At 38.1% G+C, this 26278-nt stretch overlaps 2 protein-coding genes across 7 annotated transcripts; both read right to left on the minus strand.

Moving 5' to 3' along the window:
- Positions 1–1506: 1506 nt before the first annotated feature.
- LOC123761311 (ras-related protein Rab-24) lies at positions 1507–13675 on the minus strand. Of its 3 annotated transcripts, none has more exons than XM_069312450.1 (5): positions 13536–13675; positions 10602–10727; positions 9826–9985; positions 8185–8335; positions 1507–4704 (listed from the first exon to the last, which is right to left on the minus strand). In XM_069312450.1, the coding sequence occupies exons 1-5, from the start codon at positions 13627–13629 to the stop codon at positions 4537–4539; spliced, it is 699 nt and encodes a 232-aa protein (XP_069168551.1). In that variant the 5' UTR covers positions 13630–13675; the 3' UTR covers positions 1507–4536. The 3 variants fall into 3 exon arrangements, with proteins under 3 accessions (XP_069168551.1, XP_045603210.1, XP_045603209.1); XM_045747254.2 differs by lacking the exon at positions 13536–13675 and adding an exon at positions 13059–13215; XM_045747253.2 differs by lacking the exon at positions 13536–13675 and adding an exon at positions 13039–13155.
- A 2675-nt stretch (positions 13676–16350) lies between these two features.
- Positions 16351–25880, minus strand: LOC123761310 (autophagy protein 5). 4 transcript variants are annotated; one of them, XM_045747252.2, is made up of 7 exons: positions 25731–25880; positions 23525–23690; positions 21815–21900; positions 20397–20513; positions 19162–19286; positions 17538–17738; positions 16351–16732 (listed from the first exon to the last, which is right to left on the minus strand). In XM_045747252.2, exons 2-7 carry the CDS (start codon positions 23678–23680, stop codon positions 16611–16613), a joined length of 807 nt encoding a protein of 268 aa, XP_045603208.1. In that variant the 5' UTR covers positions 23681–23690; positions 25731–25880; the 3' UTR covers positions 16351–16610. The 4 variants fall into 4 exon arrangements, with proteins under 4 accessions (XP_045603208.1, XP_045603207.1, XP_045603206.1 ...); XM_045747251.2 differs by lacking the exon at positions 25731–25880 and adding an exon at positions 25543–25610; XM_045747250.2 differs by lacking the exon at positions 25731–25880 and adding an exon at positions 25393–25536.
- Between the last annotated feature and the right edge of the window lie 398 nt (positions 25881–26278).

Consider the following 26278-nt stretch of genomic DNA (forward strand, 5'->3'; position numbering starts at 1 on the left):
AGTTACAGGATGAGAGCTACGCTCGTGGTGTCCCGTCTTCCCAGCACTCTTTGTCATATAAGGCTTTGAAATTACTGACGGTTTTGGCCTCCACCACCTTCTCACCTAACTTGTTCCAACCGTCTACCACTCTGTTTACAAAAGTGAATTTTCTTATATTTCTCCGGCAGCTTTGTTACATGACGACAGAAAAAGCTCTATTTTCACTCGAGAAATTACCGGTGGTTCAACTGTTTTTCACCCTGACTTCAACACTGCATGATTTATTTCGCAATGTCACATTGTCACACACACAGTGAGTGAGTGAGTGAGTGAGTGTGTGTGTGTGTGTGTGTGTGTGTGTGTGTGTGTGTGTGTGTGTGTGTGTGTGTGTGTGTGTGTGTGTGTGTGTGAGTGAGTGAGTGAGTGAGTGAGTGAGTGAGTGAGTGAGTGAGTGAGTGAGTGAGTGTGTGAGAGTGAGTGTGTGAGAGTGAGTGTGTGAGAGTGAGTGTGTGAGAGTGAGTGTGTGAGTGAGTGTGTGAGAGTGAGTGTGTGAGAGTGAGTGTGTGAGAGTGAGTGTGTGAGAGTGTGTGAGAGTGTGTGAGAGTGAGTGTGTGAGTGTGTGAGTGAGTGTGTGAGTGAGTGTGTGAGTGAGTGTGAGTGAGTGTGAGAGTGAGTGTGAGAGTGAGTGTGAGAGTGAGTGTGAGAGTGAGTGTGTGAGAGTGAGTGTGAGAGTGAGTGTGAGAGTGAGTGTGTGAGTGTGTGAGTGTGTGTGTGTGTGTGAGTGTGTGTGTGAGAGTGAGTGTGTGAGAGTGAGTGTGTGAGAGTGAGTGTGTGTGAGTGAGTGAGTGTGTGTGTGTGTGTGTGTGTGTGTGTGTGTGTGTACTCACCTAGTTGAGTTGCGGGGGTTCTATATATCAATCCATTAATGTAACATCACTTGTATGTATATACCTTACCTGAATAAACATCTGAATCTGAATCTGAATCTGAGGTCTGCTCTTGCGGCCCGCCTCTCAACTGTCAATCAACTGTTACTAATATTTTTAAGAGGATGTTACCCATCCTTTTAAAATGAAAGTTCTTATAGTGAATATATAGTCGCTCATACAAATATGCTCATAATGGACCAATAGAAAGTAAACTTCTGTATTACAGAATTTGGACAAGCAGAAAAATTTTCTATTTATGTTGCTAATGAAACCTAACCATCTTAGGCCTAATACACACTTTCCGAGGCCTAATATAGTACATGTACTGTATGTGCTATACTAGGCCTAGGAATATTTAAGTTTGGTTTGAGATTTATATTTTCCGGACTACATAAACTAGAAAATTCTACTTACAATTTGTCCATCATGTCGATATTTGTACGATCGTCCAAAAAGCTACAAAAATCTTATCAGGATCTTATCAGCAGGATGAGTTGTTTAGATCATGGTGTCCTATTTGTGATTTTTTGTGTGTAATATAGTATTGTTATCTTGCAAAGAGGTTTCTTCAATTCACTAAAGTGAAACACAACAATACAAAATACTTTTTATCTATATAACAAATAGCACCACCAATGTGTAGTGATCAATCTAAGCTTGACACAACCCATTTACTGGATATAATATGGAAGTGGCTAAACGTGATCCACTTATCAAATATCTTTTACAGAACTTTTGATATTGCCTTCTACAAGTAACATAATACAACCCATATGAAGAATAACACTGAATTCCCTACTTACTTTCTGACATCCACAACCATACCTTGAGATGGTTGGTTGGTTCGAGATGCTTTCGGGGCTTAGCGTTCCCGCGGCCCGGTCCTCGAACAGGCCTCTTCATATCAATTACCATCACCATCATATTACATTGAAAATGCAATACAGTACACCAATTATGAGTTAAAATGTACACTCTTTCAAGGTTGTAAAAGAAGAATGCAACTTAGACTTACCAATACACCATAAATTGCATTTTTTATTAGCGTGTAAAACAGAATCGCAAAATCACCCTAGATCATGAATTCTGAATAAATCTATGGATATGCAGAAAATTTACATCCCTGAAGTTGACAATCACATAAACAAGAATTTGTTCACGTAACCTTAAACAATCATGTAAGTTTAAACAATCTTGGTACATATAGTACATGTACATATACAATAAGTATACAGTACATGCCAATGAAGTGTTCACCATGACAAATTTTAAGAGATATTGTTGACAATGGAACCAAGAGAACTTAAACCCGTTCTGGTAAAGCACATTATAATGACTATTTGCTTATAAATATCATTCCATTTCATCACCTCAATGAAGTGTCCTTTACAATACAAAAATAAAAAGTGAGTTCTATACAGAACTTGCAGAACTGATGGCCATCTCTATATCCAAAAGGCATATAGAGAAGACCTGCTGAGAGAGAGGGTGAGGCAGCTGAACTTCCCTGTTTGGTAATTCAGTCATCAATTATATTATAAGCCAAAGCCATACTGTTTATAAAATGTGCCAGGCAGTGTATAAATACAATAGAAAATGGAACTTTTAATCATAATTAATATTTTGCAGGCAACATGTCAACTACAACAAAAATGCTAACTATCTATATTGACAGACAATCATCAACCAGGCCTACTGTTCTCTGTGTAGTACAGGGGTACGCATATTCAGTACATGTTTAAAAGCTGCAGTTTCAGGCATTTTGCCATGCTTTGTCACTATTGACTTGAGTTGTGGTTCTCTGATATCACCTCTCATGTCATCACACATATCCAGCAAGCGGTTACCTTCCAAATGTAAGACTCAAAAGAAGGCACCAAGCCAGGAAGACTATGTAGCATGAAGTGTTTCAAAATAACATAAGCCCACTGCATGGTGTCACAGTTTCAAAAGATGAAAATTGTCACTTTACTGAATTTCACTGTCTTAAGTGGCATGGGGACGAGACAGGAAAAATGCAAAGCGGCTCAAGTCAAGAAACCCCATGTTGGTGTCAATGCTGCTACCTAATAGTAATTGGGAGTAGTGACTAAGCAGGCAAATTGGCAGTTAGTGAGCACTACTTTATGGATGCAGTGAAGCCAAGCAGGTCTGAAGAGCTTGGATAATGAATGAAACTTCCAATGGGCATTCTGGGCTGGACTGAGTATTTCTCTACCTAATAGCACCAGTATGACCCAGCAAGAATACAGTATCTGAAATGATTTCAGCTGTGACTGAAGAATGTTGACCTACCCTCAAAATCCATCATCTGTTCCCAAATGAAACATAATGAAATTTGTCAAAATTCATTTTCATGCAAATTAAAATGTTAATCCTAATCACCAATTTATCACGAGAAATTACATTTAGACTGAACTCGTAGGACTTTTGAGTCTTATTTACTAAAAATATTAAACAAAAATTATAATAATAATAGTGCTGAGTGTAGTCCCTTAGCATACAGAACGATCCATCCCTAGGACATTATGATGACAGTAGGCATTGGAAGACTTCTGTATCCGCTTGGGACAAGTACTTTTCAAATTCTGTCATGTCTCCTCAATGAAGTGGGAAGATTAAGATAACACATGAATCATATAAATCAAAGCAAATCACATTCAATAACATTAAGAGGCATCACAAATCACTCAAGCCTCCCCTGAAAGATATTTGGCAATGACGGCCACCAAACAACCTATTAAAACCACAACAAACACTTATCTGACAACCACCAGATGGCAACCCCTACTAACCAAAGGGTCAGGGAAAGGGATTCATTCCAAACTCACCGAAAGGTATCTAATATGGTACAGTTCAGTGTGGGGGTAAAATTTACGTAGAAAATCTGACCATCTCAGAACAAACTTTTCAGCACTGACCCAGATGTGCAGATTTATTATGGACCATGATTAATGGACATACTGTACAGTGTTGTGAATCTAGTCAATAGATACAGGCAACAATTTAATGAGAGACTTGATCTACAAGAAATAGAATTTTGTTTAAGATGCTTATTCCAGCATTGTTGTGTTAATACATTTCAAGACTGTAATTAAAATGTTCTGGGTGATATGAAGCACTGTTGGAGAGTGCATTGCTTGGGGAAAATTCTGTTTGATAGTAAGGTGAAATGGGTGAAGATATATCAATAAATTCATAGAGAAAGGCACTTATTACAAAATGGACATATAAACATTTGCAAGTTGTACATCACAGGCAGCTTTGTGTATAACTTGAACTGTAATCCTAAAATTGAGAGCAATTTTAAAAACCTGCAATATTGACCTGTATAGCAGCAAAAAATGTTGCTATGAAGGTCAATATTTAAAAAAAAAACTGTAAATTTAAAATGAAGCAAAATACAATTTAAATTTATATGCAACCTCAATCAAGAATAGAACACAACATAAATATATATATATACTTAAAAATATATACTTCTACAACATAACATGGATTACTTACCATATAACACTGGCAGCTTACTGAAATGTGTGAATAACAACATTTTATTAAATTCATTTAATAAACACTAGCGTAGACATGTGCTAATAATATCACAGCATAAGACACTAGTTGTCAGTCAGCAACACTTCTTCCTCGTCGTCTTGTTATGCAGGGTGATAACTGAATCTTGTAATGTGGCAATAACATCTTCATTTCTAAGTGCAAAGTCTTCAACAACACAGTTGAACAACTCTTCAACATTTTTTCCCGTCTTGCTTGATGTTTCAAATACTTTTGCACCAACCTATTATGCAAAAAATGAATAATTTACCTCAAATAACCAGCATTGAATGTAATGAAACGCCATTTTCTGGGTGAGACCCGGAGGCTCCCCAGAACTATCTGGGCTGATACGGAATATTAGCTTTGGACATCAGTCAATGTACTGTACATGGAGTTCTAGGCCTACCAAGGACCACGAGCCTGAACCTGGTCCCCCTCAGAGAGGCACGGGGAGCAATGACCTATAGAGACACCTTATATAGAATTTAGAAGTACTCTATGTCTGCCATCGACCGGGTCGGGCACCCAGAAAGACAGGCACCCCAAAACACCCCCCATTCTGGTTAAGAATTGCTACCACAGCCAAAACAAGGGGGATAGAACTCCCCCATGAAGGGGGGCATGAGTTTAGTTTTCTAAAAAGTTGTTCAATGTCAACCAATATTTTTTGACTAGTTGTATATGAAAAGGGCTGCAATTGTTCCAAGTTTCAGTACTGCAACCTAAATAGAAAGGGAGATTTGTTTTTTCAACGAATATTACACATTTTCAAGCGAGTTCAAACCTTTCACCTTTTCAGATATAATCATTCTATGACACTTTTCTGACACATGAGCATATAATAAAGGATCTGTTAGAGGGAAGTTTCCAAAACATCTTTTCATAGGGAGTTCTATCCCCTTATTTTGGCTGTGGTAGCAATTCTTAACCAGAATGAGGGGTGTTTTGGGGCACCTATCTTTCTGGGTGCCTGACCCAGTCAATAGCAGTCATACCATATAAGGTGTCTCTATAGGCCATTGCTCCTCGTGCCTCTCTGGGACTGGCGAGGTTCTGGCTCATGATCCCCGGTAGGCTTAGAACTCTATGTACATTGACTGATACCCAAAGCTAATTCTCCGTATCAGTCCAGATAGCTCCGGGGAGCCGAAGGGGCTTCCTTCCAGCAGAAACTTTACTGTACAATAAGAAAAAATTCTGAACAAATATTACTTTTGAGTAAATATGAAAAATACATTTTTGAGTAGCATCATTCAGTTGCTCTCTAAGATAAAGATCAGGCGAGTCATATGACCAAGATCTTCATTAACAGTCAGGCAGGATGACTTTCTAAAGTAATACAATTACAAGTGAATACCAACAGAGGGCTATCATAACGGCTTGTTTGATGCCTGAGCTTCATATACAGTACTGACTACTACCAGACAGCCTCACAATGTACACCTCAGTTTTCCAAGAATCAGACTGCTGTACATACACACAAAACTCTTACAATCTGCTCATAGCAGAGCCAAAAATTTACAAGAAGGATTGGGAGCAGCTAAACAATTCTGCTCAGAAAGGTAATTTTCATATTCACTAAAAGTTATATTTCAGACCAATCACATTTAGTTGCTCCTAAAGGTAAGAATATTAAGCTGAAGAAAATAACAAAGGGATAGAACTCGGCTGTATTGCAGAATAATGCATGATGAAAGTTGAAGGGAACATAGTAAATGTCCACCAGAAATAGACATACCAGGGAATAAGGAACCAGCAATGCTTGCCAACGGCAAGGAATTCAGCAATATGGCCTACCCAATGCCACACACTGGGGATGCAAAGGTAAATCTTGGGCAGCTTGTGCTCCACTAAGGAGCGGCTGGTCCCCGAGGAAAACCAAGTAATGATGTGGTGATTTCTGCATCGCATATAATGAGTATTCAAATTCTGTGATCAAAGACACATTCTTATTAAACTGGCTTAGAAATGGCCTGTGAGGTATCACTCAAATGCCCCACTACCAGCATTGATAATATCAGCCTATTTGATAAACAAGAAATAACAGAAAATCTATCCTCAATTAGTCTGAATGTAGAGAAAGGATTCAGGGGGTATTTTGGGACTCTTAGGTGCCTTTATGGCCATGTACAGGGGGGGCCAGATTGTGCAAGAGTAGTGTCACTTTTGTTACCAGAAGAAGAGGCAAATACAAACTACTTAATTCTGAGTGTTCATGAAAAAAAAGAAAAGAAAACCATTTGAAATAAAGTAGGGAACTGCATTCCCAAAGGAGAATTCATACTTGTGTTGACAATGCCAAGTGGTGGATGCCTCTAAATATCTGAGCCAAAGATTATAATGTTCATCCAAGTCACACCAATTCCAGTTAAATTACAGCAATCCTAAAGTCCCCAGCTGCCTGAATCAACAGTTGTGGTTCCCTTCTTAGACTCTTTGTTGGAGAAGACTGTCATACCATTACTACATGGTACAAGTCATTGCAGAATTGAGTGTGCATCAGTAGTAATCACTAGCCAGCTGTGTGAGGGTGCACACCACCACAGGTTGTACTGCCTACCAAAGCTGACCCATCTCCAGTCTCCCTTCAATATACAATCTTATTTTACCTCGGTGACAAGCACCAGTATGTTTCTGTGAATTCTACTTCTCCCAGAGCGCCAATTAATACTTCCATTCCACTGGACAGTATACGTGGCCCACACCTCTTTCTCATATACAGTACATCAATGACCTACCAAATGCAACACAACACCTTAAGCTAATACAGTATCATTTACTGATGGTACTATAAATACTGTATGGTACAAATATGACTAATGGTGATCAGTCATAAAATAAGTCTTCCACATCAAATGCCACACAACTAACTTCTGAAGTGTGCACTTTTAAATGCACACCTCAGTACAGTTGTTAGTTTGTACCTCTGTCAGTCATTCTGGGCTAGATGGAGTTTTTCTTATAGTGGCCCTGCAGTGCCCATTTGAAAAGCTTGCTCTAGTGCCTGTTCCAGAATGTCATTCTGCCCAGCTGTTCATGATTCTGGTTATGACACAGCATATCCTACCATAAGAGAGCATACAAATTTGATAGCTAAGAAAAGTACATTTAGCAATGCACAAAATCTTGAAAGGCTAACAACTTATATAAATCCCTGACAATAATAGTTTAAATGAATGCATGATAGCTATGAATCACTGTGAATCAAAGTATAATGATAACCTCACTTTGAGGGCTAAAAAATCTTTACTTTGATGATATACATATATTTTTTTTATGATTCTCATAAAGAACTCTATATTCTCTTAATATAGAACTTGATATTCTTTTAATATAGAAAATGTTTCTTACAAATATTTTCCCCAAATGTTTATTTGAGGATATCTGCAATAATTACATGTCACTGTGGTAAATAGGTAGATGTTATAGTGATTTTTGTTTTGTTTTGTTTCACTGAACAATGGTGTCCAATGAACGGCTACAATCTGAGTACAAGCGACTTTATTCAACATTAAAGTGATACAATATGACCTAAGTGCCAAGTGCCAATTTGACCTAAGTATATTGGCAAATAACAGTAAAATATATAGTCAAAATGCAAGGATGTGTAAGTAAAAAATGACAACTATGCAGTGTAGTTGCATAGGCAGTGACAAATATTCACAGATAATGTACAGTAATATGACAATGTCACTCAAATTAATAAAACAAGAAGCCTTACCTCCTCAGCATAATCAGAGAGATCATGGTAGTCAACTTGCCGTAACTGAGACTTATCACTCACTAAATCAACTTTTGTGCCACAGAGAAATATTCTACAATCTTCTTCGTGTTTCTGCACTTCTCCCACCCAAAATTTGGCACGATCAGCGCTGGTTAGGGCATAATAAAAATAAAAAGATTGTAATGAAAAATAAATGTGAACATAATAGTAAATTATATATTTCAGTAAAGGGAAAAATGCAACCAAATATCAGATCATGAAGCCACAATACAGTATCAACTGAATGCACACTATATATACAGAAGAACCTTGGTACAGTACTTGAATGGTTCCCAACTTGACCACTTTGGCACTCGAATGTTGTGTTCATGATTGGCAATCGATTGTTTGTTTGGCACTCAAACTTAAACATGCATAATAGATGAGTCAGTTTCTCAGTACTGTAGCTGTTGTTCAGTGAACTAAACACAAGAAACTTCTCTAAATTTCTTGTGTTTTCTTTGATACTCTTTTATATTCCTAGTGTAAGTAAGTCACTATGACACCTAAGAATTAGTGATGAGTCAAATGCAAGAAAATTACAGTACAGTACTATAGTCAGAACCATGAAAGAGATGAAAAATCTGACGTGCCTCACCTGAATCGAGCAGCCAGTGTGCTGCCGATTCAAAAAGAATGAATTCATAGCAATTCAGAATTCTGATTGGCTCTCAGTTTGCAGAGCCATGGTGAAACTCTTAATTTTTTGTTTGCAGAATCTGGTTCTCACTGCTTTGAAAGACAGCATCCTCAAGTCAACAATCAAGGTGCACGCAACTACTGTCTCTAGGCCAGAGACAAAATTGTGAACCAAGCCATCTAATGCCATCTTAACATAGATGCTAATGTAATTGCAGTCACTGACTACAGTGAATCAGTAGTCATACTTCTCAACATCATTGAGAATAAACCAGAGTTGAGTGTAATGAAACATCTCTTTCTGATTGGACCTCAATGGCTCCCAGTTTTTCTAGCCACACTGAGATAGTGCCACATCTATAAGTCACATCATAGCTTGTGAGTCCTTAAAAGCCTGCCAGAGATCAAAGGCCAAAGCCAGTTCCTCTCAGAGTGGAGCAGGGGATTCATGATCACCCTCACCAATGAATCAAACCCCCAAAAAGAAAGTGAAGCAAAACAGAGAACTGCAAGGTTAACAGAAAGTAAACAATGTAGCAAACAACTCAGCAAACAATCCACCAAGAAGTTAGATCACACAGCCTCCACTAACAACTGACCACTACCATGGGACTGCACCAATGTCAACACTCCTGTCTGGAGCCTAAGAAAAGGCAACTAATGCCATCATAAGAACATAAGAATTTTAAGGAAGATGCAGAAGGCCTATTGGCCTATGTGATACTTGCTTTATCACTGTCAGTTATATATCAGTTGCATCATCAGGACATCAAGCAGATATCAACATCTACAGCCCAGAAAAGTAAATCTTTACTGGTTCAGGAACCAATCTTCCAAGTATAACATTGTGCCTGTGAAATTGTGTTCTAAGTACTGACCAATCACCTTATGACATGAAATTAGGAATGCATCCCTGTTGTAAGTTGGGGACCCCCAGTATATACTGTATAATTGACTAACCTCTCTGCATTTGTTACATCATAACAAATGACTGCTGCCTTTGCATCCCTGTAATATATACGGCTCATTGCTTCATATCGTTCACTTCCTGCTGTGTCCCACAGGCCAACACAAATCTGCTTTCCTTGTACATCTACACAACGAGCACCAAATGCTGCACCTTTAAAAGAAAAAATAAAGAAGTTTATAATGAGCTTGTAAAAAAGCTATTTTCTGGGCACATTCATTCTGTTGCTACCATAGGAATATCTTCTTCACTGCCCATAAGTCAAGCAGGCAAGAAATACAGACATTGACATCACAGGCACTTGACAACAAGATTGTCAGTAAATCCAGTCAAAATGAATAGAGGTTCTTGAGTAGGTTCACAGGCTAAGTATTACTGATTTCCAGTGACATGATATGACTGCCAATGTTAACCTAGAAACTCAATAATCAATTGCAACACATTACTAGTCAAATCTCATCAGGTACAAACTCTGTTGCCTGAAGTTAATGGTAGTAGAAGCAAATGCTTAAGCAAAGTCATATAAGGACAATGGCACTTTGAAAGGTTCTATGCAGATAAAATCCAATGCAGTATCTATACTGTACAACAATTAGATTTTGAGTAGGGCATAAGAATGTCAACAAAAAATTGGATCTGTGTACTACTTTAAAGTATTAAGAGTTGTAAGCTGATCAGCAAAGGCATACTGTACTTCAAATATTGTATGGAAATTAAGAAAAATAAAAAGAATAATAAGGTACCCTTACCAGGGATACATAATAAGTACCTATGGTAGTCTGGTAGTTTGTGTTAAAGCGATTATATATAAAACGCTCAACAAGACTTGTCTTGCCACAAGATGCTTGCCCAAGCATAACAACCTTCATGTCAACCTTTCCAGTCATCTTGCTCACTGAAAAAAAATTACTTATTTAGTTCAGTTTAACATAATTTCAAGTACAGGACTGTAAATTAAGTACATTAGTTGGGTAAAGTCCCCTGTCTCTGGACGCTTGAGAAAATTTTGTACATTCTTGGCGGATTAAAATACTGTATCTCATATTTTTTGCAACATTTGTGGCTTTGTAGTAAATAAAAAAGTAGAGACAATGCTTAATAAAACAAGCATTGAATGTAATGAAGTACTGTACTTATTTCTAATGCAGCATTTCTCAACCTTTTTACCCTTCTGGAACCCTTTAAATAATGAACAAATCCACAAGGGCCATGACGAGGGTTCGAACCTACGTCCGAGAGCATAATTTCTCGAGCAAAAATTACATAATAATTTCCTTTAAATAATTGTTATGTCTCAAGTCACATCATACAAGGAACCCCCTGTATAAAATTTTTTATATAATATATTATATACACAGAATTTACTAACTTCAAAAACATATACAGTATTTATTAATCATAAAAATTCATCTATATTTGTAAACACAAAAAATAAACAATTGACAATGTTGAAAAAGCAAAATATAAACTGAGGAAATATGAACAAATATGAGGGTGAAGATAATGTTATTTTTAAAGCCAATTTAGATAATGAAATTTATTTCTCTAAATGTGAGACCTCTGCCTTGGGGTCAAACTTTAAATAAACACACAAATTATATTTTCAAATGAAGATGATTTCTGTCTTTCCTCTTGATAATGATTGAGAAAAAGGTTGTTCACACGTGTAAAAAATTGAAAACTGCAGCAATATGTGTATTGTTTTCCTATGAATTACAAGATAATTATCTTTCACACAAATCCAGAGATAGGTCAGTGAATCTCATCTTAAGTGTACATTCAAAGTGCAGCTCACAAAGGTCTCCCTCTTCTTTTTCAAGTCAAGTTCCCAGGATCAGCAGAAGATTTAGAGCATGGCGCCCTCACCCAATCGTACAACACTTGTGTTGAAAGGGAGGGGAAAATAACGTACGAGTTTGGTCGACAGTTCTTTGCATATAAATGTGATAACTAGGCTAATGCCTATTTATCACATTTATATGCATTTATATGTCTTATTTATCACATTTGAATGTGATAAATAGGCATTAGCCTATTTATCACATTCTCTTGCTAGCATTTGCTCTTGCTTTCCTATTTATCGCTTTCTCTTGCAAGTTGCGCTTGCTTTCTCCAACCCTAGTGGGTTGGGTTATCTTGAGATGATTTCGGGGCTTTAGTATCCCCGCGGCCCGGTCCTCGACCAGGCCTCCACTCCCAGGAAGCAGCCCGTGACAGCTGACTAACACCCAGGTACCTATTTTACTGCTAGGTAACAGGGGCATAGGGTGAAAGAAACTCTGCCCATTGTTTCTTGCCGGCTCCTGGGATCGAACCTGGGACCACAGGATCACAAGTCCAGCGTGCTGTCCGCTCGGCCGACCGGCTCCCTGGGTGACTAAATTTCAGCCACGTTATTTTTGCTTTTTTGTCTATGTACCAATTTTGTGAGTAAAATGAAAGTTTAATTCAATTTAGATTTGATAGGTAAGCAAAGGTCTAAAACATGTCAGCATTAAAATTATGACACCTCGTGCACACCATATATAAAACACAATTATATCTCTCCATTTTGTTAGTTTAAAATGGGTTGAGTTAAGTTTGTTTAAAGAGCAGCTATGTCACATACAGGCCAAAGTTTGCTCAGGTCTTACACCCTATTTGACTAGGCTGGGCTTAAGTTTATCTTGCCTTGAATGTACTGTATATATACAGTATATTATATATATGTATATATATATATAATTATATAAATTTGCACATGAGAAAATGTGATGGGCTGACCACAATTTTAACTCTTAACAATCATTTAATATCCAAATATAAATCACATTACTGTGTAGTCTAAAGTTAACTATGTCTTTTGTTATGCCCAAATTACAGATCCTTTTTTTTTAAATACTGTAGGAGTAAATGACCTTTACATAACATCCTAAATACAGCAATGCACATCCTGTTTGTATAAAGCTTGCACTATCAGCAAGTTTCTTATCTTATTACCATGTACCACAACACTGCTTACAGTATTGTAATTACATTGATTTAGATTATTACCCTTGTAATTTTATTACAAATTTGGGGCAAAATGAAACTTAATAAGACTAGTTCATATATGTAAATTGCCAGTGTAATTCAGCCCACTGTGTGACTAATCTTTCCGCCATATTCCACAATAAAGTTATAAGGGTGATAATAAACTAATTATTTATAATCTAATAAAGGAGCACCTTCTATATAGATACTTTACCAAGCCTGGGAGGGAGACACGAGTGCCCTGCTGGACGCCAGTGGACCCCAGACCCAGACTGGAGGTAAACAAGGCCACGCGGGCCCCAGCAACCACCACGCTCCCACCACCACCACCATCCTGGGGCCCCCTCCAGCCACACCCCGGGGCTCCCTCCAGCCACCACCCTGGGGCCCCCACCAGCCACACCCTCGGGGTCCTGACACCCACCCTCACCCCTGGAGCAAGACCAGCCACACCCCTGGGGTCCTGACCAGCCACACCCCCGGGGTCCTGACACCCACCCTCACCCCCGGAGCCCTGACCACCCACACCCCGGAGTTAGACCAGCCACACCTCCGGCGCCCTGAACCCCCCCCCATCACCCCCAGAGTTAGTTCAGCCACACCCCCGGGGCCCCGTCCAGCCACACCCCCAGGAGTCCCGACTAAACAGTTTTTTGTTATCGTTTTATTTATATATACAAAGAGTTCTTACATTCTTGTACAGCCACTAGCACGCATAGCGTTTCGGGCAAGTCCTTGATCCTATGTTCCCCGGAATACGACCCGCCAAATCGTTTAGTACCCATTTTAATGTTGGGTAAACAGAGGCTACAGTTAAGGATTGACGCCCAGTCAATCCTCGCAGTTGCAATTTTCTTACAACTTCAGTTGCAACTTTCCAGCAACCGCGAAGCTGCAGTAATTTCCAGCAACTTCAGTTGCACTTTACTAGCAATTGCAGTTGCACAACATTCCATGCAACTTGCAGCTGCAAATATTTTATGAATTTAAATTAATAAAAAGTTACACCGTCTATGATTTTGTTTTCACCCGACGCATGAAAAAGCATGACTCGCGACAGTAGAGCTAGGATTGATTTTTTTTTTGTCATCTTGTTGCAATTGTCGAGGCATCCACAATGCTGGTTCCTCTCTATGTCCCATGAAGCCCCGCGTGAGAAATTCCAAGCAGGCACCCATAAGCAGAGTAAACGAAGATGCGAAAGAAGGCAAGATCGTACTGCAGGAAACAGGAAGAAACAATGGACAGACATCGAAAGTCTCTATGACCAACTTTTGGGAGAAGGGCACTGCGCCGATTACGCACAGCCTAATGGCAGTAGGATTGATTGATAAAGATTAAGCCACCCTAGAGGTGGCACGGGCATGAATAGCCCGTAAGGCAGTAAAAAACGAAGCCGAAAAAGTGAATCCTCGTGGTGTTGAGGTGTAGGGCAGCGTTTTGGATTCTGCGGTCGATATACAGATCTTGGAATACCTAAAAAAAAAAAACGTTGGACAAGAGGATTGAAGCTCTAGAAAGATTAGCCATGGCAAACAAATAGCGTGTAGTGGAGATTGAAGTGGGGAATGAAAAGGAGAGGGAAGAAAGTAAGGAAGAGGATGGAAGAGTCTCAGGAAAATGAACTATCCACTAATGATGGCAGTGTGGTGGAAAATTTTGACGGAGAGGCTCAGGAAAAATGGTATACAAAAAAATGAATTTAAAGAAGCTATGGACAGTTAAGAGTCTGAGAACAGAGGGAAAAATTACTGCATCTACGTTGTATTCCTCCCGTGTGTTAAATGTTTCTTTGGCAATGAAATACATTCTTGAAGGACATCATGCTTTGTAACATTAAAACATAAGGATCTTATTATGCCTTCACATGCATTATTCATTTCTTCCCACCTTTTGAAGTGAGAGGATTAATTCATATGCTCCCTCGCTTCTCATCAATTTAATCGCTGAAGCTTCATTTATCTCTGAAATTCTGAGTATCCTCAATGCTTTTTAAATTCAATCATATCATCATTATCTCAGTAATAGTCTTCTTTTAGGCCATGAGAATAATCTTGGAATTATTCTCATGGTTTCTTTTTGTACTTTCTTCAACTTGTTTAGTCTGCCTTTACCAACACAAGAAATGACAGGGGGAGCATAATCAATAAGAGATCTCACAGTATGCTATGTTTACCATTGGAATGTGAAATGTAAAATATGATTAATAATTGTGTACTGTATGGGTTTGTGAGCCCCTTGAGGGACCGTCTTATGTAGACGAGGGTAGAAATAGCCTATCCTTTTGAGATGTACTTCCTGTTCTCAATAAACTTACTTGAACTGTGCTGAATTTTAAAATCCAGCTTCAAAAAATTATTTTGATAAATGTAGGGACATGTGACAAGCCGCCGGCTTCCTGTCCCAATCATGGCCATTAGTGTATTAGTAGCCCACAGGTAAATTCAGGCAAATTTTCCATCTGTCCATGGAGGGTCGTGGAGGCGACAAATCTGACCCATCACACCTAGTATGCCCTCTGCATGAACATCTGAATTTACCTGAATTTACATGTGTTTACCTATCATTGACTATTGAAAGTGAGATCTAGCTCTTTATGACCCGCCGCTTAGCCGTTTACACCTGACACACTAATTAGTTTAATCAATATTTATGCTTTTGTCATATTTTTTCTTAAAGATTTGCATAGAATTGATTTCAACAACCTCCTCCTTCAATGCACTATACTTGGCGACCACTAGTACAGGGAAAGAAAACATACTTACATTGTTTCCACTCGATTGCACGTCCAGTTTTCACTTGTATTGCCTTGTTCTACTGCCTTTTAATTTAAATAGGCTTTTTTCGCCTAGTCCCTGCAGCATATTGTATGTAGTTATCCACTCTGTTTCTTCTTTCCTCTAAGTTTGTGAGGATGAATTCTCTCAACCTGCCCTCGTAGCTGAGGCCTCTCAATTCTGGTACTAATCTAGATGCAAACCTCTGAACTTTCTCAAGTTTTTGTTTATTCTTCACAAGATGTAAGTTCCATGCTGGTGCTGCATACTCGAGTATAGTGGTCTCACATAAGAAAGTTTGAATGAACTTGAAAGACTTCTTGTTTAGATTCTTAAATGATGCTCTTATGTTTGCAAACGTCTATAGGTGGGGTGGGCGGAAGCTGGGGATGGCTAGGTCGCCAGTGCACATGCGTACAAAAAATTCCATGAATGAAATTTTGTCTTTCAGGGTTCAGGCAATAGCTCTACATAGGTCATAAGATTGTCACAGATGCCTGGTTTAATTTTACTTGGGATACAAGCTTATAAGCACTGGGAAGGAGCCCCCAGAAAGGGGCATTTCATATTCAACACTTTTTGTCTTCACCTTAGAATAAACACATGTGCCTCTTAATTTCATTAGTGTGTTCTTCATATCATAATTACAATAAAGTGTATAAAAATAGAAAATGTAAAGAAAAGTACTGTATAATTATGACACAATGTTTGTGAAATAATGAAACAAAGTTATCCAGAACAAAATTTATTCTATAGCATTACAGTATTCACATATAGTTTGAAATTTAACACAAGGACAGAAAGGTAGTTTAATTTTGAGACAATAAAAAACTATATACGATAAACTCTATAATGTCCTTATTTTAATATTAATTTTTTTTAGAATAGTATATAAAGAACCAAACATATCCTACAATGATAGCACAAATAATTAACAACTCTGTATATAAAGCAAAAATAGAAATTTATCCAAAATTGTTGATCCCTCCTCATGTGTGAGCTGGTATATAACAAATGTGAAGGAAATTATCTGGATGACTGAGGTGCTCGCTGAGCCACTGTATAGGTGTATCCCGTGGTGCCTCGATGCCTTGAATTACTACCCGGTCTCCTGAAATAGATTTCATGCTAAACTGTACTATTACAGAATATTATCTCACTTTTAAATCTTTAACTATTTAACCACAAATTTATATTTTCAGTTATTGATTATGTTTAAGTAGTTCATTTGTCTTCTTGTTAACCAAGTTATCCTTCTAATAGCAATTAAGTCATTTATGTCACAAAGAAGCAATTAATGAATCAGCTCAGAAAAAGAGCATTTCACACACACTGCTACATATTTAATGTTTTACGATTAATTTCCTTCTTTTTTCCAGAGAGGATGGACCCTGTCAGAAGTTCCATGCCCCTTATCCTGCAACTAAATGAATAGGGAAGCAGGCTGGCTAGCAATCCGGGTGACCTGGGCTGCCATCTGGTGGCAATCAGGCATATCATGATTAGGATGTTTACACAACAGCCACAATCTTTTGCCTCATTTTCCCCGAGTACCTAATATTCTTCAAGCTGTTTGTTTTCTAGCACTTATGCTTATTAGTGGGGATGTTCTCAGTTTTGGGTTAGATCAGTGATCCCAAAGCTACCCTTGCCTCATAGTCAATTCCTTCTCCCGATAGGCAAAGGTGGGTCTCGAGAGGCCTGGTCTCCCTGAAACATGGCTGAAGCACCACTTAGCTTGAAGTGGGGAAAGAGGCCCTCCCAGAAAAAATTACATCAGTAGGAAAAGATACCCTTTCTACTATAATTTTCCATTATTACTTCCATGTAAGGTCATGGGTTTACCACATTATATCATTCTTTTTCACCCAATAATGATTTAAATATCAAAGGGAAAAGTAATAAATCAATTTTACCTTCTTGTATGGGATTTGGCAAAAATTCATGAAGCAGATCTCCTAATGTTATCTTTCGACCATCGTCTGCTTGAGGCTTAATGAGTCTCTGCAGCGGTGGTTGGTAAACAGAGTGTAAACGAAAGGGAATATGCTTGAACCCCTCTTCTGGTATACACTCCATTAGCTTACGATTTATGGCCCAAAACTGGTCAAATTTATCTGAAACAAAAATGTTAACATTAATACAGTAGAAACTAAATATTGCTCACTCACATGAAGGCAATCGATTAAGGTATCCCTAGTCCCTTATTATAGGGATCTCACAATGCAAACAATATTATGATATAGTGCATAAATACAAATAAGTACTCTTCTTTTTTCTTTGTAAGCGAGACTAAAAGGGAATGATTCATACCCAGACTCTAGGTAAAACCTAATGGAGGCATGAATGGTAAGAATAAAACCCCATGTGGAATGCAGTACACATGAAACAAAAAGCCCTGAAAGGACCAAGAATGAAAAACAAGGACCACAAACTTTCAAGGCACCAGACCATGGAGAACGAGGAAATCAAGGGAGAATCATAGACCCAACCAGTCATATAAGCTGAAGGGACCACCTTGGCATGCCGGCTAGGACATGTAAACCACACTTCCCTCCTACCAGCAATAAACCACACTTCCCTCCTACCTCCTTATCCGAGGAAAAATAGACTGTCAAAGACAACTGGCTTATCTGAAGGATGAGGGCCTACCCCAAGTAAGGAGACCTCCCATCCTCAGGGAGTGTATTCCAAACACCCCAGAAAAAGTTAGCGAAAAGAAAAAATTAAGAGAGGAGCTTCTAGGCTATGCCAGAGGGTTTAAATCCCCCAGAAACTGAGAGAAAAACCAGTGACAAAAACACTAGCAACAGAAATAGACGATTGGATAGATTATGTTGAAAATGCCCCAACCTTTCAAAACATGACTGATGATCAAATTATTGATTTATTTAGAAAAAATGTCAGGGGAGCAAAATCAGGATGAGGATGATGACAAGGAAGTGTTAAGGGAAAAAGGTAATATTGAAAAAGTTCATTAATGTTTTGAAGGCATTCTTGACTTTATGGAAACAAGCAACAGTGTGTTTGGTATTTGGAAGACAAGTATGTACAATATGTAAATGCAATTTTTGCAAACAAGAACAAAGCAAATGAAGCAAATTTAAATTAAAGACTTTTGCAAAGGCTTCCAAGAAACCTTACATTGAACCACCTGCTCCTGGCTCATCACATGATGACACAAACACTTCAGCGGTTGAGTTATTTCATCACCATTAATCTCAACTTCAGTCAACTCAACACCTTTAACATCCACCACCAATTCTTCCATGTAAATAACAATGCACCATCATGAATAATCTTTAAGTTAACAAGTGGATCAGAACTTCTCACATTGGTATGTTCAAACAAAATACTGAATAATTTTTGCCATAAAATTCTGAAAAATTTCCACAAGATTTTCAAGATGATAAACAACTTATCCTGAAACAACAAGTTATTTGTTTAACCTCTGTTCTGATGTGTCTTGAAAGCATGTGGTCATCTGTGCATGAAGTAAACATGTGCAAAATATGTCAAGAGCCAAGTCGGCATCCTTACCATTGCACAGGCCCATCCACAACTGTTTATGGTCTTTGCCCTGCATATTGGTGATGATTTGTCCTCTGTGTTTTAGACCATCAGCTTCCTTCAGAGTGGACATGAAGTGAGATTCCACCACCTCTCTGAAAAAAGTGCACCATTATCTGTAGCTCTTTTTGTTATGAACTCACTAATAGTAAAAAACCAGCGTTGAATATAATGAAACGCCATTTTCTGGGTAAGCCTCATAGGCTCCCTGGCTCCAGGGAGCCACGGGACTCCCCACAGAAATTAAGAAAAATACTAAAAACATTGCATTGTGTCACTGATAACTGAAAGATGAAGTACTAAATACAAAATGCAGTGCTATGATTGGATGGATAGTAACATACCACAAGTTAAAAAAATCTCTGAACTCAGATTTCTGGCAAGCAAGTTCATTCAGGTACTGGAAGCCTAAATGAGCCAGTGGTCGAAATAACCCAAGACCTGGATTAGATGCCTTAATGCCAAACTTTGAGAAGCACCATCATGGTAAGTTTGTTGAAGGACCAAAGAGGAAAATTTAATTTGAAGGAAAGATCCCTAAAGAGGAAACGTGTGACTTACACAAAACCACAAAAAGTTCCTGGACTCCATATGTATGAGAACGTGCTAATAGGCATCCTGGAGACAGATGATGAGCCATGTGCTCAGAGATAACAACTGTTGAACCAAAGACAGTGGTCATCCAAAAAGTCAAACAAGGAATAAGGACACCAAACTTCAAGTTGAGGATCATTCTCTTGATGGAGCCCTTCTTCACCACCGAGAAAGAACATGGTTGTGCCTGAATATATGCCCAACATAATAAAATTTGGTTTCTATTTAATCACCCGAGGTGATTAAATATTAATTGTTGTGGTGGGAGGAGCAAACACCCCAGGGTACTAACACAGAGTTAAGAGAGTATACTTTCCTGAATTTAAAGGTAGGAGGAGAGAAAGGTCAAGATGATGGAGACATGGTAAGAGAGGAAATGGAGATTTGGGAGTGAACTGTGCACAAGAAAAAGGAAGGAATAAGGCTACTGTACATGAAATCAGTTTTGATGATGACAATATTGATGATCCTAATTAAACAAAGTCTTATTTCAAATATACTTTTCTCTTTAAATTTTGGCACCCAAACAAATTTAAATTACAACACTGTATGGCAGCCTGTGTAATAAACAAAATACAACTTGAAAACTGCATTTTTAAAAACAGACAGACCTTGTTGGGCATCTGATGAGGTCATGATCAGGAAAGTGTGAGAAGTGAGCAGTGAGACACCATGGTAGTGATGAACCTCCACACTGAAGGTCAAACAGCACACCAACTGGATAGTGCCTGAGGAAAACAGTTTACATAACTAACATTGTAATTTCAAACTAGAATGTAATACCAGCTCCAAATCTGACTACACTTGTCCATATACTGGCTAAGTTTTGATATGCCATATATTTTCAGAACTAGCCTAATTTAATCTAATAATAACCTACCCAGTGCATACATGTTTATTATTATTATTATTATTATTCCTGCATTTTTATTGTATTTCTTATTATTTTCATGCAAGTAGTTGTGAAATTTTTATAGTTGATTTAATATTTGAAGAGCTAAATACATGAGTACTGTATAATATATGAAAGCTGAGAAAGGTAGTTGTGCTGGGTCTGCTATATCTCCCAGCAGGCTCCCTAAAGCTATCTTGCTAAGATAGCTGTCACTAATATGCACTCCATACTACATTCTGTGAACAATAAAACAAATAGTTTTTGCTGTTATTACACTGTAGTTACTCATTATATATAAATATCTACATTTTAGGCATCATAACAAAAAAATAAGCAATTCTAGTGGGTGTGGTAATCTTGTCTTCAAAGTACAGCATAGCACCACACACTGGTTTCCAATATACTATGCACATTGCTAACATTAGCCACAACACTACTATTTTTATCATTAAATTCTAAATACAAATAATATTCCACAAGCTCATTTTCTAAAGAAACATGCAGTCCAATTTCATGTGCATACACACCAAAGCACATCTGTGTGCTATGGATGTCTGCTGCATGATATCAACATTGTAACCAGCATTGGGTTCACTTATATTTGAACCTTGTACATAATTTGTATCAGTCAGAACCTTGTATGGCACTATTATCATTAAATAATCAGTTAATTATATGCTTTATCATTATTAAATGATGTGGTCAGCATAAGCTGCATGGTAGTGCTGTGAGCTGCTGCCGCATGCATTACTCATAGTTGCTCTCTCAATACTGCAGCCCCTAACACCCAGGAGGGATGCCTATGATTTTTTCCAAGATGGCATCAGTTTACTGGAGACCTGAGGAAGCAGATGCGAGCTCCGTGCACCTGCGGGAGTTTTAAATCTTACGCAGTATTTTAAAACATCCTTCATTGTTCCGCGCAGTGAAATCATGAGTAGTGAGAACATCTCTGATTGTCACGTGCATTTGAAGGGTTAAGCAATGTTAATCACAAACTGGATAGCCCAAAAATCACCATAATCTTTTCGAACTAAAAATAATAATAAGACAAGGTACTGTAACAAGGTTCGAAAAATATAAAAAATACAAATTTCTTACTCGAGAGAGAGGCAGGGAAAGAGGGAGGCTCACCATTTTAGAGGTGTTCCATCACTTTCCAGCCACATTTCAGCATCCTGAAGCTCATGTGTTGTAAACCTTAAGAAATGCTTACGAACCTGAAAAATTACAAAGTCACATCAAGTTCAAAATAAAGAAAACTTGTATTTACTCTAAATTAGATCATCACATTCACCATGACAAAAAAAATACATACAGTATCAACAACTAAGAAGTGCAATCTATTGAAAATTGGTTTGAGTTTGTAAGCTAGTATCAGATAAGACTAATATTGTGCACAGTAAGTCAAAGTAACTAAAGAGCTAAGAATAAATAGAGCTTTGAGTGTAATGAAACACCCCCTTTCTGGACTCCACCTCGGCAGCTGTCCCTCAGATTATGCATAGGCTGCAACTGGCAAGATCTACCAACTCCATGTATCTGTGAGCCATTCATTCCCTACTGAACTGAAATGCCCTTGAACGTTTCCTTGGTCCCTATGAGGAAGGAAAACGTATGGATATCATATAGAATCTGATATGTCCCAAAATATAAGAAAAGGAGGGCATAAGGCATCGACTTTCCTTGAGAAATGTTTTTGAGAGTACAGCACTACCAAAAGAAATCAATGAAAACTATAAACAACAATTCCAACAACTTTTCCTTCCACCACCAGGTGGCAGACAGGGTTGTACCAGGAGTAAGTGACAAAACCACCTCATTTCCGTGTCTGGAACCAGTTTATCAACGTGGTAAAGGTGTCTACAAAGAACAGTTTTCTGTCCATCTTGTATACACTTACAAGATGAAGCATAATTATGATACTATGATCACCAGCCCTAGAAACAACTTTAGCTCAATAATTAATCCTTACTTGCCAATTCAGTACAAGGAATAGTCAAGATATATTGTAATGTACACGAGGTTTTATTGGAAGAACTTGGTGTCGGGAAAGATGCTACGCCTGGTAGTGGCAAGTTATGGCAAGAGGGGATTGTCACTAGCGGCTCTAATAAATCAAGTGCGTTTAGCTAGGGCAAGCCACTTAAAATTACAGTCTACAGTACTATATACATGATCCCACCTGTCACTTACCTGTTTGCTATTTACATTTCTCATTTGTAGCATACATCTTTGCCCCATCAAACAGCTCATATGTTTTGAAAGATTTTGCACCATTGTATCCTTAATTTTTTCAAGAAAAGTTGCCAAAAATGGAATGAATATGTTCTCCATCAAGTACTATATAGGTACAATATATTCTGTCAAGTAAATACTGTGCGAACAACAGAAATGCACTGGAATTAGAAAGTTTGGCTAAATTAGTTGGCATGAGTACAGCCACCATGAATTTAACAAATAATTATCTTTCTTATTTATATTCTATTGCAATTCTTACATGAAATGTGTAATTTATTAGTGTTAAAATTAAAATTGTATTGCAGTTAGAATATAGTTTAAACCCTAATTGTTGAATCGTATGTACTACTGTATTGTATATGAAATAAATAAAAATACCGGGTAGATATAAATGGGTCCCTCTCAAAGTTATAAAAGAATTATTCAATAAATCTTAAGGAACCCTTCTCTTTATTGATAATGAACATTCTACTGTATACACTATACAAAAAAGGGGCAATCTTTGTCTTTTTTAATGAAAGAATAAGGAAACAATGAATGTACCAAGACTACATAGATTATGAAATAGTATACAGTACAAATAAAGATAACAGTAATACCAACCTTATCCATCACTAGTGGTAGATAGGATAACCTAGGAACCATTAAATAGTAAGGATCTGGAGCACTCAGTGTACTACAGTCTTCACTAGCCAACTGTACACACACTGGAACTCGACCATCCCAAACTTCACGTAAAATCTCCCGATCTTCTGCCATGTTTTTAAAGCTGTAGAAAACAAAACGGGTGAATACCAGTATAAATTGAAAATCAAGGTTACATTAACAGATTATGGTACAGTACATTACTATACAGTATAGAGTGTATTTCCATTCAAATGATTTCCCATTGTTTGAGACAGGAAGTCTGTTAACTGAGCCTATCGAGGTACTGTATCCTTATGCTAACAAATGATCTCTGGGATACAACCCACAATAATTGCATAACTTGCAGTTACCTACTAATTGCAAGGTAAACAGAGGCATCAAGTGTTAGGAAATATTTCTAAATGTCTCTGCATAGGAGTCGAAGCCAGAACATTCAGTTTTGAGCAGACTACATCCAATTTTATTCAGACACCTGTACAATCTTTTTTTGGTGAGCTTCCTTCAGTGGCTCCCTACCTGGAATCTTCCAAATCTTAGGTATCACAGTCTTCTCTAATGAATCACAAGCACCTATAGGAGACAGGAGACAGAATTTGTCACCCCTCAATAACAACATAAGGAAGTCTGGGGGATATATCACCACAGTACCATAAGAACTGAGATCAATGAAATTTGTTATACCCGAGACAAAATGAAATTCACACTAGTTACTCTTATCAATCATCATACTGTACTACTATGCAGGAAAATTCACATATCTATGAGTCATCCAATAAGGTCAGCAGACTTCTAGATACAGTACTGTATTACTATTGCTAAGCTCAGGCTCAGCTACAAGTACCTCTTGTTGTTTGCATTACCTGCTTAAATAGATCTGACAAAATGAATCATTTACATCTGACATGGCTAAATGAATCCTGGGATTCAGTTCCTGAGCCCATTTTGTGCCTATTTGATGAGTATAGAGGTGCATAATAAATGAATTAAACTACCCTACCAGTAACTCAACCCTGCCTAACCTACACTGTTTTAACAACTAGAAAGTGAGCCTTATAAAAACACGTAAGTCTGGTCTGACTGTACCCCATATCAATTTGGGCAGTTGAGGGATGTCTAAATGCAATAAATTGTATTGCTGTTGGTGGAGATTAGGGGAAGCTCCAGTTCAGCGTCCTATGTACCTGTCATATCCATGGCAAAGGAAAACTTGAAGCCCAAAGACTATACATTGATTGGTTTATGGTATACTATACCACAATGCCATGCAGGTTATATTTTCCTGTGACTTCAGGCAGAGCAAGAGTTAAGACACCCATTCAGCATTAAAATCTATAAGTAAAGGCATTATCATAACCCAACAGGCACAATTCTCAGAATACTTCCCGGTGACTCCTAGACAAACCAAGGGTGAGAAATCTACCCAACGTTGAGGTTTATACAACAAAAGGGACGAATATTTTATAAATCTCTGGTGTTTCCTCATTGTATACATGGAGACCATCTTCAAAAAGGCATATTTTCTTGAAGAAAGTTCAACACTGGGCAACAAAAAATAATTTTAAGGCAATGTCAACTCTCGTACCAGGCACGGTCGAGGGCCTCAGGGCTAACAAGACTGCAAACCAGACATGACGAGTCTCATCTCATCCACTCTTAAAATACTGAACAATATACAGAATATTGAACCAATCCACTTCTTTAAAAGGTCAGATATAACATAAACAAAGAACAACGGTTTTAAACTCAAAAAGCCGCAATGAGGGACACAAAATTCATTTTGTTTTCACCCATAGGGTTCTGAACCCATGGAACCGCCTACCCACCGAAGCTGAAAATTCCAAAATATTGCCGAAATTCAAAATCAAGCTCGATAAAATCATCAGGACAAATGCGGAAACCTCTGCCAGCCGCTGGTTTCGTGTCCTCGTCGAGGCCACTAGAGAGACAGGGGCCCTTGGGTAAATATAACAAACCTGCGCGAGATTGTAAATAATGGAACTAGGCATCAGCTGTTTACTTAAGGGATCACGCGTGGAAAACTATTGAGCTGCCTGCTAATCTAAAATTATTAAATTCATACACTGCACAGTACATTTAAATATGAAGTACAGTACATTTAAATATATATGATAGATAGATGTAGATAGATATAGATAGATACCTTCACGCTTGTTCACATTTGTGTTCAACATGCGAGGTGATTCGATGAAATATCTTTCCCCAAAATTGACCACCGAGTGCTGTCGGGAATTGGGTTAAAGGTCTGACGACTTCCAATTCATTTGATCAGTCAGTCCCGGTAGGGTCCCGGTAGTACAGTCGAGTTCGTTCTCGACACACAATCGATAATTCTGGTTTCGAATCCAGAAATGGCTGGGAACATTTTCTTTAATCTAATGCCTCTGTTCACCTAGCAGTGAGTAGATACTCATGAGTTAGTCAGCTTGTTGTGGGGTAGCATCCTGGGCGGGGGTCAGTAATTCGGCCTTGGGAGGGTTAGGTGGACTTTGATAAAAGCCAAAACGAGTATGAATACACTTCCGGTCCCCGACACAATGAATTAAATTAAAATAATTAAAATATGTATAAGGAGCTTGGGGTTTGGATGGGTAAACATTTTGAGTCCAATTACAGCATCATTAAAGAGTCCTAGTAAAGCATTTCCATTATTTTCCATGGTTCGTTTTTCATATTACCCTTTATTTGACT

This window comes from Procambarus clarkii, chromosome 7 (assembly GCF_040958095.1).
Source record: "Procambarus clarkii isolate CNS0578487 chromosome 7, FALCON_Pclarkii_2.0, whole genome shotgun sequence".
Taxonomy (NCBI): Eukaryota; Metazoa; Arthropoda; class Malacostraca; order Decapoda; family Cambaridae; genus Procambarus; species Procambarus clarkii.

What these genes read in the sequence shown, in the direction of transcription:
- LOC123761311 (XM_069312450.1), bottom strand. Translation starts at nt 13,629, where the DNA reads ATGGGTACTAAACGATTTGGCGGGTCGTATTCCGGGGAACATAGGATC. An exon ending in GCTAGTGGCTGTACAAGAAT is followed by an intron (nt 10,728 to 13,535) that starts GTAAGAACTCTT and finishes ATTTTTTTTCAG; the next exon opens with TGAGCAAGATGACTGGAAAG. An exon ending in AAACTACCAGACTACCATAG is followed by an intron (nt 9,986 to 10,601) that starts GTACTTATTATG and finishes TTTCTTTTAAAG; the next exon opens with GTGCAGCATTTGGTGCTCGT.
- LOC123761310 (XM_045747252.2), bottom strand. Translation starts at nt 23,680, where the DNA reads ATGGCAGAAGATCGGGAGATTTTACGTGAAGTTTGGGATGGTCGAGTT. An exon ending in TACCACTAGTGATGGATAAG is followed by an intron (nt 21,901 to 23,524) that starts GTTGGTATTACT and finishes GTAATTTTTCAG; the next exon opens with GTTCGTAAGCATTTCTTAAG. An exon ending in CTCATCAGATGCCCAACAAG is followed by an intron (nt 19,287 to 20,396) that starts GTCTGTCTGTTT and finishes CACTTTTTTCAG; the next exon opens with AGAGGTGGTGGAATCTCACT.